The following is a 15046-nucleotide window of genomic DNA, read 5'->3' as shown; positions in this document are numbered from 1 at the left end:
ATTGGTCAGTTTGTTATGTTCTAGCTTACTAGTTTAAAACTCCGATCGGGAAATCAAAAATCACCGTACATTTTAGCATGAACATTACTATGTTTTTCAATCATCAAACTTTAAAATAAATTGGCTGATAAGGCGATTAACCATGTAAATGAGAAAATAAGTTCAGCCACATCAATGGAGTATTGTTGTGAATATGAAGAAACCACACCAATAATCCTTAGTGTGTGGAGCAAATGAATAAAGCAACCAAAACAATTTGGGAATAAGCAATTAATCAAACAAAAGCTAAAACTACAAAAGCATAAAGAACACAAATAAATTTGTTTACCCAATTCGGTTAAAACAACCTACTCTGGGGGAGAGAGAGCTCTCCGTTCCACTATCGATAGAAAACTTGATTACACAAAGATTCACCACAAGAGTTACAAGAATTAGAGTTTTCCTAATTCTACCCTTTTCCCGAATCTCTTCTCGTGACCAAGAGATTCAATCAATAAGTGTTTTCAAGGTGTTACAATGATTCCCCAACCCTATAGATGACCCAAGAGAAACCCTCTAACACTCTAGCCTTGTTGTTGATGAAAAACCCTAAAAACCTCTCCACTTTCTCTCTCAGGAGGCTGCAAAACACAAACAACACATATATATAGCAGCAGGCTGCGTCTAGCGCAGACCTCCCCACCCCTCGCGCAGTAGGCAGGAGCTTCAGCTCCACCTGAACCAAATAACACTGCGCCTCGCGCAGGGGGCAGTTCCAGTTCTGATTTTCTGCTTTTCAATCCAATTCATGGAAGCATCTTAATAAGCCATATACCATTAACAATATGTAGAGTTTGCTAAACCAACCATTTGTGAATGCTACAGAGGGTTATGTTATTGCGATCATGGTGTCAAATTGCACTCATCATCCATAATTGTGGCTGTAATATTGCTGATCGGTAGATTCTTCAAAATGATGAAGCAGCTGAAGCTCCCTGCAGTGCAAAACCTCTAATTAGTTATAGCCACTGATTTTCTTTTGAGGATTGAGTGATTTTACATGTGATGAACATTAGTTAAGGAACATATTTTTAACTTCGGATTTTGTTGTAACACAAACACTTATCATGATAACAACTTAAGTATAAGCTCACATAAGCTATTTTTATAACAAAAGATAATTTTTTTTTCTTAGCCCACTCAAATTGGCATGAGAGAGAATCAAACCTGAAACCTTAAGGAGGAGCATACTCCTAGATCCCATCCTAAGCCAATACCACCAAACCAACCCAAGTGGGGTACAAAATATAAAATTAAAATTGTTAGAAGTTCCACATTAGCTAGAGATATGACATAGATAGCCTTTACAAGAGTAGTGCAAATCTCAACTCTCAAACTATCTTTTGTGGTTGAGAATAGACCTCTCAAATTCTAATATGGTATCAGAGCCGGGTCATAGATCCATTTGTTGTTTGTTGTGGAGACCTTCTATATTTGGGCCAGCTCAGTCTTGGACGTGAGAGTGTGTGTTAGAAGTTCGACATTGGCTAGAAATATGGCATAAATAGTCTTATAAGGGTAGTGCAAACCTCAACTTTCAAGTTAGCTTTTGTGGTTGAGTATAGGCCTCCCAAATTCTAATAAAAATATTTTTTTTTTAAATTTTTTTATTATTTATTTTTATATATTTTAGGTATTCGCTGAACTAAAAAGTGATTGGAGATGGAAGACTTGCTGTGTGAGGTATCAAATGCAATGCAAAATCAAATATTGTCATTATATAGAATAGATGTGAATACAAATCTTGGTGATTAATTGTTGGAAAATATTTACTTTTCTAGTTTGTTATTTCTAGGAGATTCTAAGCTTATCTATTATTTCCTTTTATGTTTGTACTCTTCCTGTTTAAACCAGCCTTGAGCTGAGGAATAATACATAACAATATTCTCTTATTATTTTCTACATGGTATCGAGAGCTCCCGATTTTGGGGGTCTCGCTTCCGCAAAACCCTAGCCGCCGTCGTGTTTACGATCCGACCACGACAATTGATTTTGGGCGGCACTGTTCATTCGATGGTACTGTTCACCGACCACACTGTTCACGTGTACTGTTCACAGAATTACTGTTCACGTGTACTGTTCACCGGTGTTACTTTTTTCTTTGCTGCTTCCGGTACTACTTGGCTAAGATTATTAATTATGACGTTTTTTTATTCTCGACGACGATCATCCACTTTCAAATACCGTCGTGAATGCAAATATTGTCATCGTTTGGGACATACTATTTTTCAATGTTGGAAATTACATGGTCTTCCGCGACCTTCAAATCGGAAGAATAAAGGTGGAGGTGATGGTCATACATTCCAAGCCAGTAATTCTGATCAAGAGCAACAGTCTTCTTCAATTCAGCTTTCATTCATGATGGAACAACTAGACAGACCGTACAAAATTCTTGAATCTAACACTCCTTCTGGCTCTGTTGCCCCAAAAGGTACTTCTGCCCTTTTTAGTGTCAGTCCCAGTCGTGCTTGGATAGTAGATTCGGGTGCAAGTGATCACATGACAGATGATTCTACTCTGTTTTCTTCTTATATTCCATGTGCAGGTAACCATAAAATAAAAATTGCAGATGGATCCTTTTCAGCCATTGCGGGTAAAGGTTCGATTGTGTTGTCTCCAAGTCTAACCCTTAAAGATGTTCTTCATGTCCCAAATCTATCTTGTAGTCTCATGTCTGTCAGTAAATTAGCCCAAAATAGAAATTGTCAAACTAATTTTTTCCGTACTCATTGTGTTTTTCAGGATTTGAACTCGGGGAAGATGATTGGTAGTGCTAAGGAGAGTGGAGGACTCTACTACTTCGACATTGAACCTGAATCACAACTACCTTCCAAACCAATAAGTTCATGCTTTGAATCCTTTTTAGTTCTGAATAATAATAATGATGATGTTATGTTATGGCATTCACGATTAGGTCATCCTAGTTTTCCTTATTTAAAACACTTATTTTCCGAGTTATTTCGTAATAAGGATTTGTCTTTGTTTAAATGTGAAGCATGTGAATTTGCAAAACATCATCGTTCTCATTTTCCATTACAGCCCTACAAACCATCAAAACCTTTTTCTGTTATTCACAGTGATGTTTGGGGCCCTAACCGAACGAGTACACTTTCTCATAAAAAATGGTTTATCACATTTATAGATGATCACTCAAGAGTTTGTTGGGTGTACTTGTTAAAGGGGAAATCTGACGTTTGTCAGGCCGTAAAAGATTTTGTTAAAATGGTGCAAAATCAATTTCAAACAAATATTCAAGTATTTAGAAGTGATAACGACAAAGAATATTTTAACACAATGTTGAGTGATTTTTTTCGTGAAAATGGAATTGTGCATCAAAGTTCATGTCCTAACACTCCCCAACAAAATGGAGTTGCAGAAAGGAAAAATAGGCACTTGTTGGAGGTGGCTAGAGCTTTACTTTTCGCAAGTAAAGTACCAAATTATTTGTGGGGTGAAGCAGTTTTAACTGCTGCATACTTAATTAACAGAGTGCCCTCCAAAGTTCTTAATTCTCAAACTCCAATTCATATTTTCAAAGAATGTTTTCCTAATGATCGTGTTTCAAACGATTTGACCTTAAAAATCTTTGGTTGCACTGCATTTGTTCATGAACATAAGAATATTAGCAAACTCGAACCGCGTGCTATAAAATGTGTTTTTGTTGGGTATTCTCCAACCCAGAAGGGATATAAATGTTTTGATCCAAAAAACCAGAAAATGTTTTTCACCATGGATGTTACATTCTTTGAAAACAAACCTTTTTTTGACACGCATCTTCAGGGGGGAATTTAAATGAAGATTCGTTTCAAACTGAGGACATGAGTTTTTTTAATAATTTATCTTTGCCGATATCACAAAGTTCTAAGACTTATACTTCTGCACTAACGAAAAATGGCCATGATTCTTTATCTAATCCTACTCCTGTTATGAGTAGTGAACTTGGTGAATCCGAGCCTAAATTTTCTCATGAAGAAAACAATGAGAATCTTGAAAACGATGATAATGGTGATCTAATTGAAATGCCACAAAATAATGAGTCATATAAAGATAATGGGTTTGAAGCAGGAAACAATACTTGGAAATGAAAGGTTTTTGTGAGAAAGAATCACAAAGAAAGTGATGAGTCCACATCTCAACACTGTCATGAATCTGAACCAGGGGATGATCAACTTCCTAAAAAAAGAAAAGGTAAGTCTATCTCTGTTTCTGAGAGTCGTATTTTGTATCCTGATATCGATGATCCTGTGGCTGTTAGAAAACCTGTTAGATCTTGCACTAAATACCCATTGTCCAATTTTATATCATATTCAAATTTGTCTTCTTCTTTTTCTGCCTTCACCTCAAAATTGTCTAGTGTAGAGATTCCAAAAAATGTACAGGTTGCTCTAGAAGTTCCAAAGTGGAGGGAAGCTGTACTTGAGGAGATGCAAGCTCTTGAAAAGAACAAAACATGGAGTGTTATGACACTACCGGATGGCAAGAAGACGGTTGGATGCAAATGAGTGTTTACTGTGAAGTATAATTCAGATGGGTCAATCGAAAGGTATAAGGCTCGATTGGTGGCTAAGGGTTTTACTCAAACCTATGGTATAGACTACTCAGAGACTTTTGCTCCTGTTGCAAAATTGAACACTGTCAGAATTCTCTTGTCTCTTGCTGCTAACTTAGATTGGCCCCTACATCAGTTGGATGTTAAGAATGCTTTTCTCAATGGTGATTTAGAAGAAGAAGTATATATGGACATTCCTCCTGGCTTTGAAGACAAGTTTGGATCAAATGTATGCAAACTAAATAAGTCTCTGTATGGATTAAAGCAGTCTCCTAGAGCTTGGTTTGAAAAATTCACTTATTCCATGAAGAAACAAGGGTACATTCAAGGACAAGCTGACCACACCTTGTTCACAAAGTTCTCCCAAGATGGAAAAATTGCTGTCCTAATTGTTTATGTTGATGATATCGTCCTTACTGGAGATGATATAGTTGAAATGGCAAGAGTAAAAGAGAAATTAGCATTAGACTTTGAAATCAAGGACCTGGGATCCATGAGATATTTTCTTGGTATGGAGGTTGCTCGATCAAAAGATGGTATTGTAGTTTCCCAACAAAAATACATTCTAGATTTATTGAAAGAAACAAGAATGAGTGGATGTCGACCAGCAGATACTCCCATGGATCCTAATGCAAAACTTTGGGAAGAAGGTAGTGTTCCTGTTGATACTGGAAGGTACAGAGATTGGTTGGGAAACTGATTTATTTGTCACACAGTAGACCTGACATTGCTTTCTCGGTTAGTGTAGTAAGTCAGTTTATGCATTCTCCTTTTGAGGAACATCTTGAGGCAGTCTATAGGATACTGCGATATTTGAAAGCAAATCCTGGAAAGGGATTATTTTTTAAGAAGACTAGTGAAAAAAATGTGTCTATCTTTACCGATGCTGATTGGGCAGGTTCGATTACTGATAGAAGATCAACCTCTGGATATTGTGCCTATGTTTGGGGTAATCTTGTGACATGGAGGAGCAAGAAACAAGGAGTTGTAGCAAGAAGTAGTGCAGAAGCTGAGTTTAGAGCTATGACTCAAGGTATATGTGAAGGATTATGGATCCACAGAGTCCTAGAAGAGCTTAAGATGAAAATTGAGCTTCCATTGAAATTATACTCTGACAGTAAAGCCGCTATTAGCATAGCTCATAACCCAGTTCAACATGACAGAACCAAGCATATTGAGATCGATCGACATTTCATAAAAGAGAAGTTAGATGCCGGAATCATATGTCTACCTTTTGTAACTTCGAGTCAGCAAACTGCAGATATTTTAACCAAAAGTTTGGCAAGACCCACCTTTGAGCATTTGATCGGCAAGTTGGGCATGACAGATATCTATGCACCAACTTGAGGGGGGGGGGGGGTGTTGGAAAATATTTAGTTTCCTAGTTTGTTATTTCTAGGAGATTCTAAGCTTATCTATTATTTCATTTTATGTTTGTACTCTTCCTATTTAAACCAGCCTTGAGCTGAGGAATAACACATAACAGTATTCTCTTATTATTTTCTACATTAATTATTTTTTTATAAAAGAAAAAGGGTAAAAATGACAACTAAGACATCTCAACTATGAAAATCTTGGTGATTAATTATAAATATTTTTTGAATTGATTTATTTTATTAGCCAGAACAGACTAATAAAATATGAAACACTGCAACAGACACATCTTTTTTCTCCAATTTTTAATGTTCAGCATTTTGTTTACTCCCTTACCTTGCATGTGATCTTAATGAGTCATTGAAGGAGTTTAGTCAACAAAAGAGGGCTTGCACTTTGAGAGTGGACATATTCCAATGTGTCCAGCTCATTTACTATATTATTCTAATCAAAGTAATGTTTTAAGTTATTAGTATTCTTGCAACTTGTTTTCATGCTATTGTAATAAAACACACATATTTCAACTATCTCACATGTGCTTCATTATCTCATCAAAGATATATTTTCTAAATCTACTTTACCTCTCATTTAGTTTCCACCATTTCTGAATAGATCTCAAAGATACCATCATCAACCTTCAGCAAACATGGCTGCAACTTTGGTCGGAGGTGCATTTCTCTCTGCTTCTGTCCAAACAATGATAGACAAATTAACTTCAACTGAGTTTCGTGATTATATCAACAACACGAAGCTGAATGTCTCATTCTTGAAACAGTTACAAACAACGCTGCCGGTTCTTCAAGCTGTGCTGGATGATGCAGATGAAAAGCAGATCAACAATCGTGCTGTCAAACAGTGGCTTGATGACTTGAAAGATGCAATCTATGATGCGGAGGATCTGCTGAACCAAATTAGCTATGATTCTCTGCGATGCAAGGTGGAGAATGACCAATCTGCAAACAAAACTAATCAGGTTTGGAACTTCCTTTCATCTCCTTTTAAAAACATCTATGGAGAGATCAATTCCCAAATGAAGGCCATGTGTGACAGCCTGCAACTTTTTGCACAACATAAAGATATCCTTGGTTTGCAAACCAAAACTGGCAAAGTTTCTGGTAGAAACCCTTCAAGTTCATTGGTTAATGAATCTATCATGGTTGGTAGGAAGGACGATGAAGAGACAATAATGAACATGTTGCTATCAGAAAACAATACTAGCAATAATAAAATAGGTGCTGTTGCAATTTTAGGCATGGGAGGAGTCGGTAAAACGACCCTTGCACAACTTGTTTACAATGATGTAAAAGTTCAAGAGCACTTTGATCTAAAAGCCTGGGCTTGTGTATCAGATGATTTTGATATTTTGAGAGTAACCAAAACTCTCCTTGAATCTGTCACTTCAAAAGCATGGGAAAGCAATAATCTTGATTTTCTTCGAGTTGAATTAAAGCAAAATTTGAGGGACAAAAGATTTTTAGTTGTGTTGGATGACTTATGGAATGACAATTATAATGATTGGGATGAACTTGTTGCTCCATTGATTAATGAAAAAAGCGGAAGTAGGGTGATCATCACAACACGCCAAGAAAAAGTTGCAAATATCGCACGCACATTTCCAATTCATAAATTAGAACCTCTATCTGATGAAGACAGTTGGTCTTTACTCTCCAAGCATGCATTTGGAGGTGAAGACTTTTGTGTTACTAAATTCTCACACCTAGAAACAATCGGGAGAAAGATTGCAAAAAAGTGTGGTGGATTGCCAATAGCTGCAAAAACAGTTGGGGGTATTTTGCGTTCAAAGGTAGATTCAACTTACTGGAAAACAATTTTGAGAAGTGATATATGGAAAATTGAGAATGATAATATTCTTCCGGCTTTGCGTTTGAGTTATCAATACCTTCCCTCTCATTTAAAAAGGTGTTTTGCCTATTGTTCAATTTTTCCAAGGGACCATGTACTTGATAGGAAGCAGTTGGTTTTGTTGTGGATGGCAGAAGGCTTTCTCGAACATTCTCAAGGCGAAGAAGCAGCGGAGCAAGTAGGTGATGATTACTTTGCTGAACTGTTATCCAGATCATTAATTCAACAACTTCCTGGTGATTTTAGCGTACTTCCTGGTGATTTTAGCGGACAGATGTATGTCATGCATGACCTTGTTAATGATTTAGCCACAACTGTATCTGGAAAAAGTTGTTACAGGCTCGAATATGATGGTGAAACCTCTGAAAATGTTCGCCATTTATCATATAATCAAAAAACATATGACATTTTCAAAAAGTTTAAGACTTGCTTCAAATTCAAATCTTTAAGAAGCTTCCTACCCATTGGTGGATGGGGGGGAAATTGTTTATCTAGTAAGGTGGTTATTGATTTAATACCCACACTTGGAATGTTGCGTGTGTTATCACTATCCAATTATCAAAACATCACCATGCTACCAGATTCAATTGGCAGTTTGGTACAATTGCGATATCTAGATCTCTCTTGTACTAAAATCACAAGCTTGCCTAACACAATATGCAATCTCTACAATTTGCAAACCTTGAATTTATCTCAATGTTCAAATCTCACTAAATTGCCAGAACATGTTGGAAAGTTAATCAATTTACGTCACCTTGACATTGATTTGACGAGCATAACAGAGTTGCCAAAGCAAATTGTTGAACTAGAAAACCTTCAAACTTTAACTGTTTTTGTAGTAGGCAAGCAAAATGTTGGTTTAAGTGTCAGAGAACTTGGAAGGTTTCCTAACCTACGAGGAAAATTGTTCATCAAGAACCTGCAAAATATCAATGATGTTGTGGAGGCATATGATACCAACTTGAAGAGCAAAGAACATATTGAGGAATTAACACTACAGTGGGGCATTGAAAGTGATGACTCACTTAAAGGGAAAGAAGTGCTTGATATGTTACAACCATCTGTTAACCTAAAGAAACTGAAAATTGACTTGTATGGTGGGACAAGTTTTCCAAGTTGGCTTGGAAATTCTTCATTTTCTAACATGGTCTCCCTTTGCATTGATAATTGTGCATATTGCATGACACTTCCACCATTAGGGCAACTACCTTCTCTCAAGGACCTGCAAATAACAAGAATAATGATTTTGGAGACAATTGGGCAGGAGTTATATGGCATAGTAGGAGGAGGTTCCAATTCTTCATTCCAACCATTTCCGTCTCTTGAGAAGCTGGTAATTGAGGAAATGCCAAATTGGAAGGAGTGGCTTCCTTTTCAAGACAACTTAATTCCTTTTCCTCTTCTTAAAACTCTGGTGTTATCCAAGTGTCCTAAACTTATGGGACATTTGCCTAGTCATCTGTCATCCATAGAAGCAATTGAAATACATTCTTGTGATAATCTCTTGGTAACACCATCTATTCAGCCTTGGCTCTCCTCAATAAAAAGACTTTTTATTGGGCGAGATTGGGATTTTGAAAGCAAAACTGAAAGCACCCAACGCTTATTGCTTGAGAGTGATTCTCCATGTCTGCTGCACGATAATATGATAGAGAGCTGTAATATGCTACTGTCTATTCCGAAATTGATTATAAACAACACCTGTCTTCGAGACTTGTATCTCTATGGTCTTCAGTCTCTCACTGCATTTCCAAAGAAAGGTCTACCCACTTCTTTGAAATCACTTTGTGTTCACGAATGTGACAATTTAACATTCCTACCTCCTGAAACATGGAGAAATTACACATCGCTTGTGACTCTTGAGTTACATAGAAGTTGTCATGAACTTACTTCCTTCCCATTGAACTGTTTCCCTACACTCCAATGGCTTGAAATTTCTGCATGTAGGAGTTTGGAATCTATTTTTATTTCAGAAACTTCTCCCTTTAGCTTGTCAACGCTACAATATCTTTATGTCTCTTCATGTGAGGCACTTAAATCACTACCTCAACGGATGGACACCCTCACTGCTCTTGAAAGTATGGCTCTCTTCAATTTTCCAAAATTGAAGTTATCATTCTTGGAACAAGCTGTCTTACCTCCCAATTTACGACGATTCATTGTAGTCAATTCTGTGAGAATAACAAAGCCTGTAACAGAGTGGGGTCTCCAAGGCCTCACTACTCTTTCAAAACTGCGCATCGGAGGTGATGATATTGTTAACATGTTTCTGAAGGAGCGCAAGCTGCCAATTTCCCTGGTTTCTCTAAACATAGAGAATCTCTCTGAAACAAAATCCATAGAAGGAAATGGACTTCGACACCTCTCCTCTCTAGAATCCCTTTGCTTTGATGGGTGTTCAGAGCTTGTTTCATTGCCAGAAAAATCTTTGCCCTCCTCACTGAAATCACTTTATTTTAATTTCTGTCGAAAACTAGAGACATTGCCAGAAGACAGCCTGCCTTCTTCTCTTGAACTACTGCACATCGATGGATGCCCTTTGTTAGAAGAAAGGTATAAAACAAAGGAACATTGGTCCAACATAGCTCACATACCTGTCATAGAAATAAATGACCAAGTCACAATATGAGCCATGGCCGATCAGAAGCAAAGGGAATGATGAATTGCAATCCTGTTTCAGGTATGAATATGATTTATTTAATTTTTTTAATTGTAATGTGTGTGGTTTTGTGCATAATTTAATTTTTGTATACTTTATTAACTAGCATTTTCTGCCATTTCAGAATCCGTAGAACAAGAAGGCTAATGAACTTTCCACTCTCAGTGATACTGATCATGGTTTCCGGCATCCTCTTCTCCAACACTGCAACCTATTCTAGTTACTAGTTCCCCAGTTCTGTGTATGATTCTTAATTTTCTGATACTATTCCATTTGTATGTGAATATTTATTGTACTCTTAGTCGATGATATATCTTAAATTTTAGAAGTTCTTCTCAATTCAGTTAACTTGTAATTTATTTCAATCTGATACAAGAGTAAGCTATTTCCATCAGATTTAGTAAGTGGTGTAATGGCTTATAAAAAAAAAAAGTAAGTGGTGTAATGAATGAAAGCTAGTAAGCTGAATGTTCATGTCTGGTTTGTTTGCTTCTAATGAATGCAGTGCTTGTTTTGTTTTATATTACCATGTAAAGATTTGTGCAATCAGTTACCTTTTCTAGCTTCATCAGATTTATAAAGCATATCATCCTTCAAATATTGATCAGTTTGTTATGTTCTAGCTAGCTTACTTGTTTAAAACTCCGACCGGGAAACAAAAAATCACCATAAGCATGCACATTACTATGTTTTTCAATCATCAAACTTTAAAATAAATTGGCCGATAAGGCGATAACCATGTAAATAAATGAGAAAATAAGTTCAGCCACGGCAATGGAGGGTAAATGAGAAAATAAACTAACCATTTGTAAATACTGTAGAGGGTTATGTTATTGCCAACGTGGTTTCAAATTGCACTCCTCATCCACAATTGTGGCCGTAATTATGCTGATTTGGTAGACTCCACAAAATGATGAGGCAGCTAAACTTCCCTGCAGTGCAAAACCTCAAATCCATCCTTCCTTCCAGATAATTGGAGGTGCCTTTACTATTCACTGCTGTTGCTAATACATCTGCGACATGAATTGAGTATCAATTAATAGTTTATTTTATGTCATTTTACATTTTTATCCTTTAGGATTGTATTTAAAGGCATTGTGCCTCACTTTGAAAAACAATCAAATTCATAAGAAATATATTCTTCTCTCCAACACTCTAATATACTACTTGCATAAGCTCAACCGTTAGAAATTGGATGTTTAAAATAGAAATTGTCATTATTGCACATAGTTTCACGCTGTTTTTAATCTAAACCGTTAATTAGAAATTGGATGTTTAAAATAGAAATTGTCTTTACATCTAAAACGATCTCGGCCAATGAGCAGACGACTGAGAAAGTATATAACATTAAATTTATTGATTCTTTTAAAATTTTCCAAATATACAAAAGTTTCCTAATATATAAAGTATTATGAAATCTTGTTTTTTCATTTGTTATTTTTGCGCAATGTTTAGGCAGAATACCACTTCCGTATTCTTATTCGACTGAAGAGAAGAAGAAGGCAAAGGAAATGGATGAAATGCACGAAAGCGGTGTTGATGAAATAGATTGGGAAACAGAAGAAACTAAACAAGAACAAAAGAGATCCTTCAAAGAAGATATTGCTAATTATCTTTTTCCGAAAAAAGATAAGACTTTTGACAACATTGAGGACGAGAATAATCTCTTGGAGGACGAGAATAAGCCCTTGGAGGACGAAGAACCCTTTCTTGTAACTATTCTTTTCGATTCTCGAAAATGGAATATACCATTGCGATATATAAAAAACGCTCACCTTGAAAGGGCCGTAAAAGATGAAAATTCACAATTTTATTTTCATCTATGTCAAAGTGATGGAAAAGAACGAATATCTTTCACGTCATTTATCCACTTTTCTGAAGCTAATGGAAGAAAAAATAGATCTCTTCACAAGAGATGAAATCTATATATATAAATCCTAGATAGTTGTGGAATTATCTATCTAAACCCTAATCCATAAACCAATGAAAACATTTCATTTAGCCACATCATCCACTTACATCCATTTAATGTGGGGTACTAATTGTAATTATTATTATTATTATTATTATTATTATTATTATTATTATTATTATTATTGTTTTGGGTTATTATTCATTTTAAATTTTTTTGTTCATTTTATTATTTTGTGTATTTTTTTTTCCAAAAAAGTTAATGTTTTTGCTAATAATATTTTGTCTAATTTTTTGTAAATATAAGGAGTTGGTCGATTATCAGGACTACTTTCTAATGTTAGTAAAAAAAATAGATAAAATAAAATTTACTAATGGTTGTTATGCCCCGTATGATTTTTATCATATTCGATATTTGAGTATGAGTTAAGTTGATTTATCTTTGCTCAATAAGTTTCAAATTAATATAAATGTCAAATTCGATAATACAGTAGTTTTTTGGTAAGAGATAATGAAGTAGTTTATCCAACTCAGAATCCTTCGATGAGATTTTTAATATAAATAAAAACTTATGTTTCAACATCGATTGTTTTCCATGGTCAATTATATGTTGTCATTTCCATAGTTATTTTGAAGAATGAATTAAAGATATTGCTAATCAATGTTAATGAAGAAGATACCAAAGTAACTTCAAATGTGATGTATATATAAGTTTTTTAAATGTATATATATATATATATATATATATATATATATATATATATATATATATATATATATATATATATATATATATATATATATATATATATATATATATATATATATATATATATATATATATATATATATATATATATATATATATATAAAAATTTCTAGATAGTTGTGCAACCACTAATCTAACCACAATGTATGAGTATGACCACAAACCATTTTCATAGTGACATGACAATTTATGGATTACCAACTTAATTTGGTAGATGCAATATGGACCATTGTAATCTTTTCGAAATGTATAAACACATCTTTGATATCTATCTTATATTTACATCACTTTTATTATTATTATTATTATTATTATTATTATTATTATTATTATTATTATTATTATTATTATTATTATTATTATTATTATTATTATTTTGTTGTTGTTGATATTATTATTATAATTTTCATAATACTTATTGTTTCAATTTATACGAATGATTTTTCAACATTATAATATAAAATACCGTATAGCACACGTGCATCGCACGGGTGTGGGACTAGTTAACTTTTAATAGAAGATAGTTAAATCTATATATATAAATCTTAAATAGTTCTCCTACCACTAATCCTAACCCAAATTGTATTAACCAATCATAGCTTTTAAATCATTTTCTTTAAAAAATAAATAATAAAAAAATTAACAATTGTAATTAATTTTTTTATTTAGCCACATGTCACATTACTTCTAATGATTTGTCATATGCCACATTTAATCCGAAGCATTCATATGTCTTTTCATTTCATTTTTATTCATACACCATTATCCTTTTCATATGCCCATTTTAATTACCAAGAAATGTGATGGTTTCCAATGAAAAGTTTTTTTTTGAAGCAATGAAAAGTTGTACAAATTTAATTTCATATAAGTACCTATCTTTTCGGTAGACATTATAAATACTTTGCTATTTCTTTGTTTCTTTTTCAATTCTTTCCACCACCTGAGTCATTTGGAAAGAATTGATTTTTTTCTTTACCTATGTTTTTTTTTTATCTTCCATTCACATTCACCTCTTCATCCTTCTTATTTATTTTTTTCATTTTGTTCCTTTTTAATGTGCTTGCTCATGGTATTAGGTAATAGTTTGTCATTTTAACTATTTTTGTTTCCTCCCTTAATTACTTGCATTCAAGATATTTGCAGCAGTAGGTTTAATTCATATGTTTTGAATATCTATAAAATCTTTTGTTTTGTAGATATATTAATTTACATTGGTTGATCTAACAAATACTTTATTTTAGTTTTTGTCCAGGTAGATATGTTGCTATCATCATGGAAGTAGGACTTGGTGTGATTGCTTATATATTTATAACGTAATACTACTATTATGCAATTGCCTTTATATATGCTACTATTTATTTTGGGTTTCTATTACGGGAGTATATATATTAAATAGTGTATTGTTTTTTATTTATTTATACTTTTTTATGTTTGCATTATATATATTTTGATTTTAATTTAGAGATTGATATACTTGATCTATATGTATACATGATTTATATTATAATTGTGTTTCTCCAAGCAATTGACACTGTTTATGCTTAATAATTGATTTGTTTGAATGATTTTTGGTTACAAAGTTGGAAGAACTTGAAGAACAATGTTTGTACCAAAAAAACAACTTATGAACTATGTATGTCCTTGACTAAAAAAAAATGTATGTTCATGATTTTTTTTTATTTCAAGTTTCAACTATAGGTCATTCCTCCTTTAATTATTTAATAAATTTTTTAGTTGACGTTATATTACAAACAACAAATAACACCCGTGCATCGCACGGGTAAGGGTCTAGTCACCTATAATGATAATGAATTGTCTAATTATAATTATTGGAGCTCCACTATTAACGAAAAAAGAAAGAAACTAAGCAATGAATTTTTGA

At 34.0% G+C, this 15046-nt stretch overlaps 1 protein-coding gene across 1 annotated transcript; it reads left to right on the top strand.

The window, feature by feature from the left end:
* The first annotated feature begins 6363 nt into the window (after positions 1 to 6363).
* LOC123916346 (putative disease resistance RPP13-like protein 1) lies at positions 6364 to 10889 on the top strand. The gene is made up of 2 exons (XM_045967784.1): positions 6364 to 10505; positions 10609 to 10889. Exon 1 carries the CDS (start codon positions 6609 to 6611, stop codon positions 10452 to 10454), a length of 3846 nt encoding a protein of 1281 aa, XP_045823740.1. The 5' UTR covers positions 6364 to 6608; the 3' UTR covers positions 10455 to 10505; positions 10609 to 10889.
* The last annotated feature ends 4157 nt before the right edge of the window (positions 10890 to 15046 follow it).

The sequence above is a fragment of the Trifolium pratense genome, linkage group LG3, assembly GCF_020283565.1.
Source record: "Trifolium pratense cultivar HEN17-A07 linkage group LG3, ARS_RC_1.1, whole genome shotgun sequence".
Classification (NCBI taxonomy): domain Eukaryota; kingdom Viridiplantae; phylum Streptophyta; class Magnoliopsida; order Fabales; family Fabaceae; genus Trifolium; species Trifolium pratense.
Note: the sequence above shows the minus strand (reverse complement) of the source record. Positions and strands in the feature narration are given on the sequence as shown.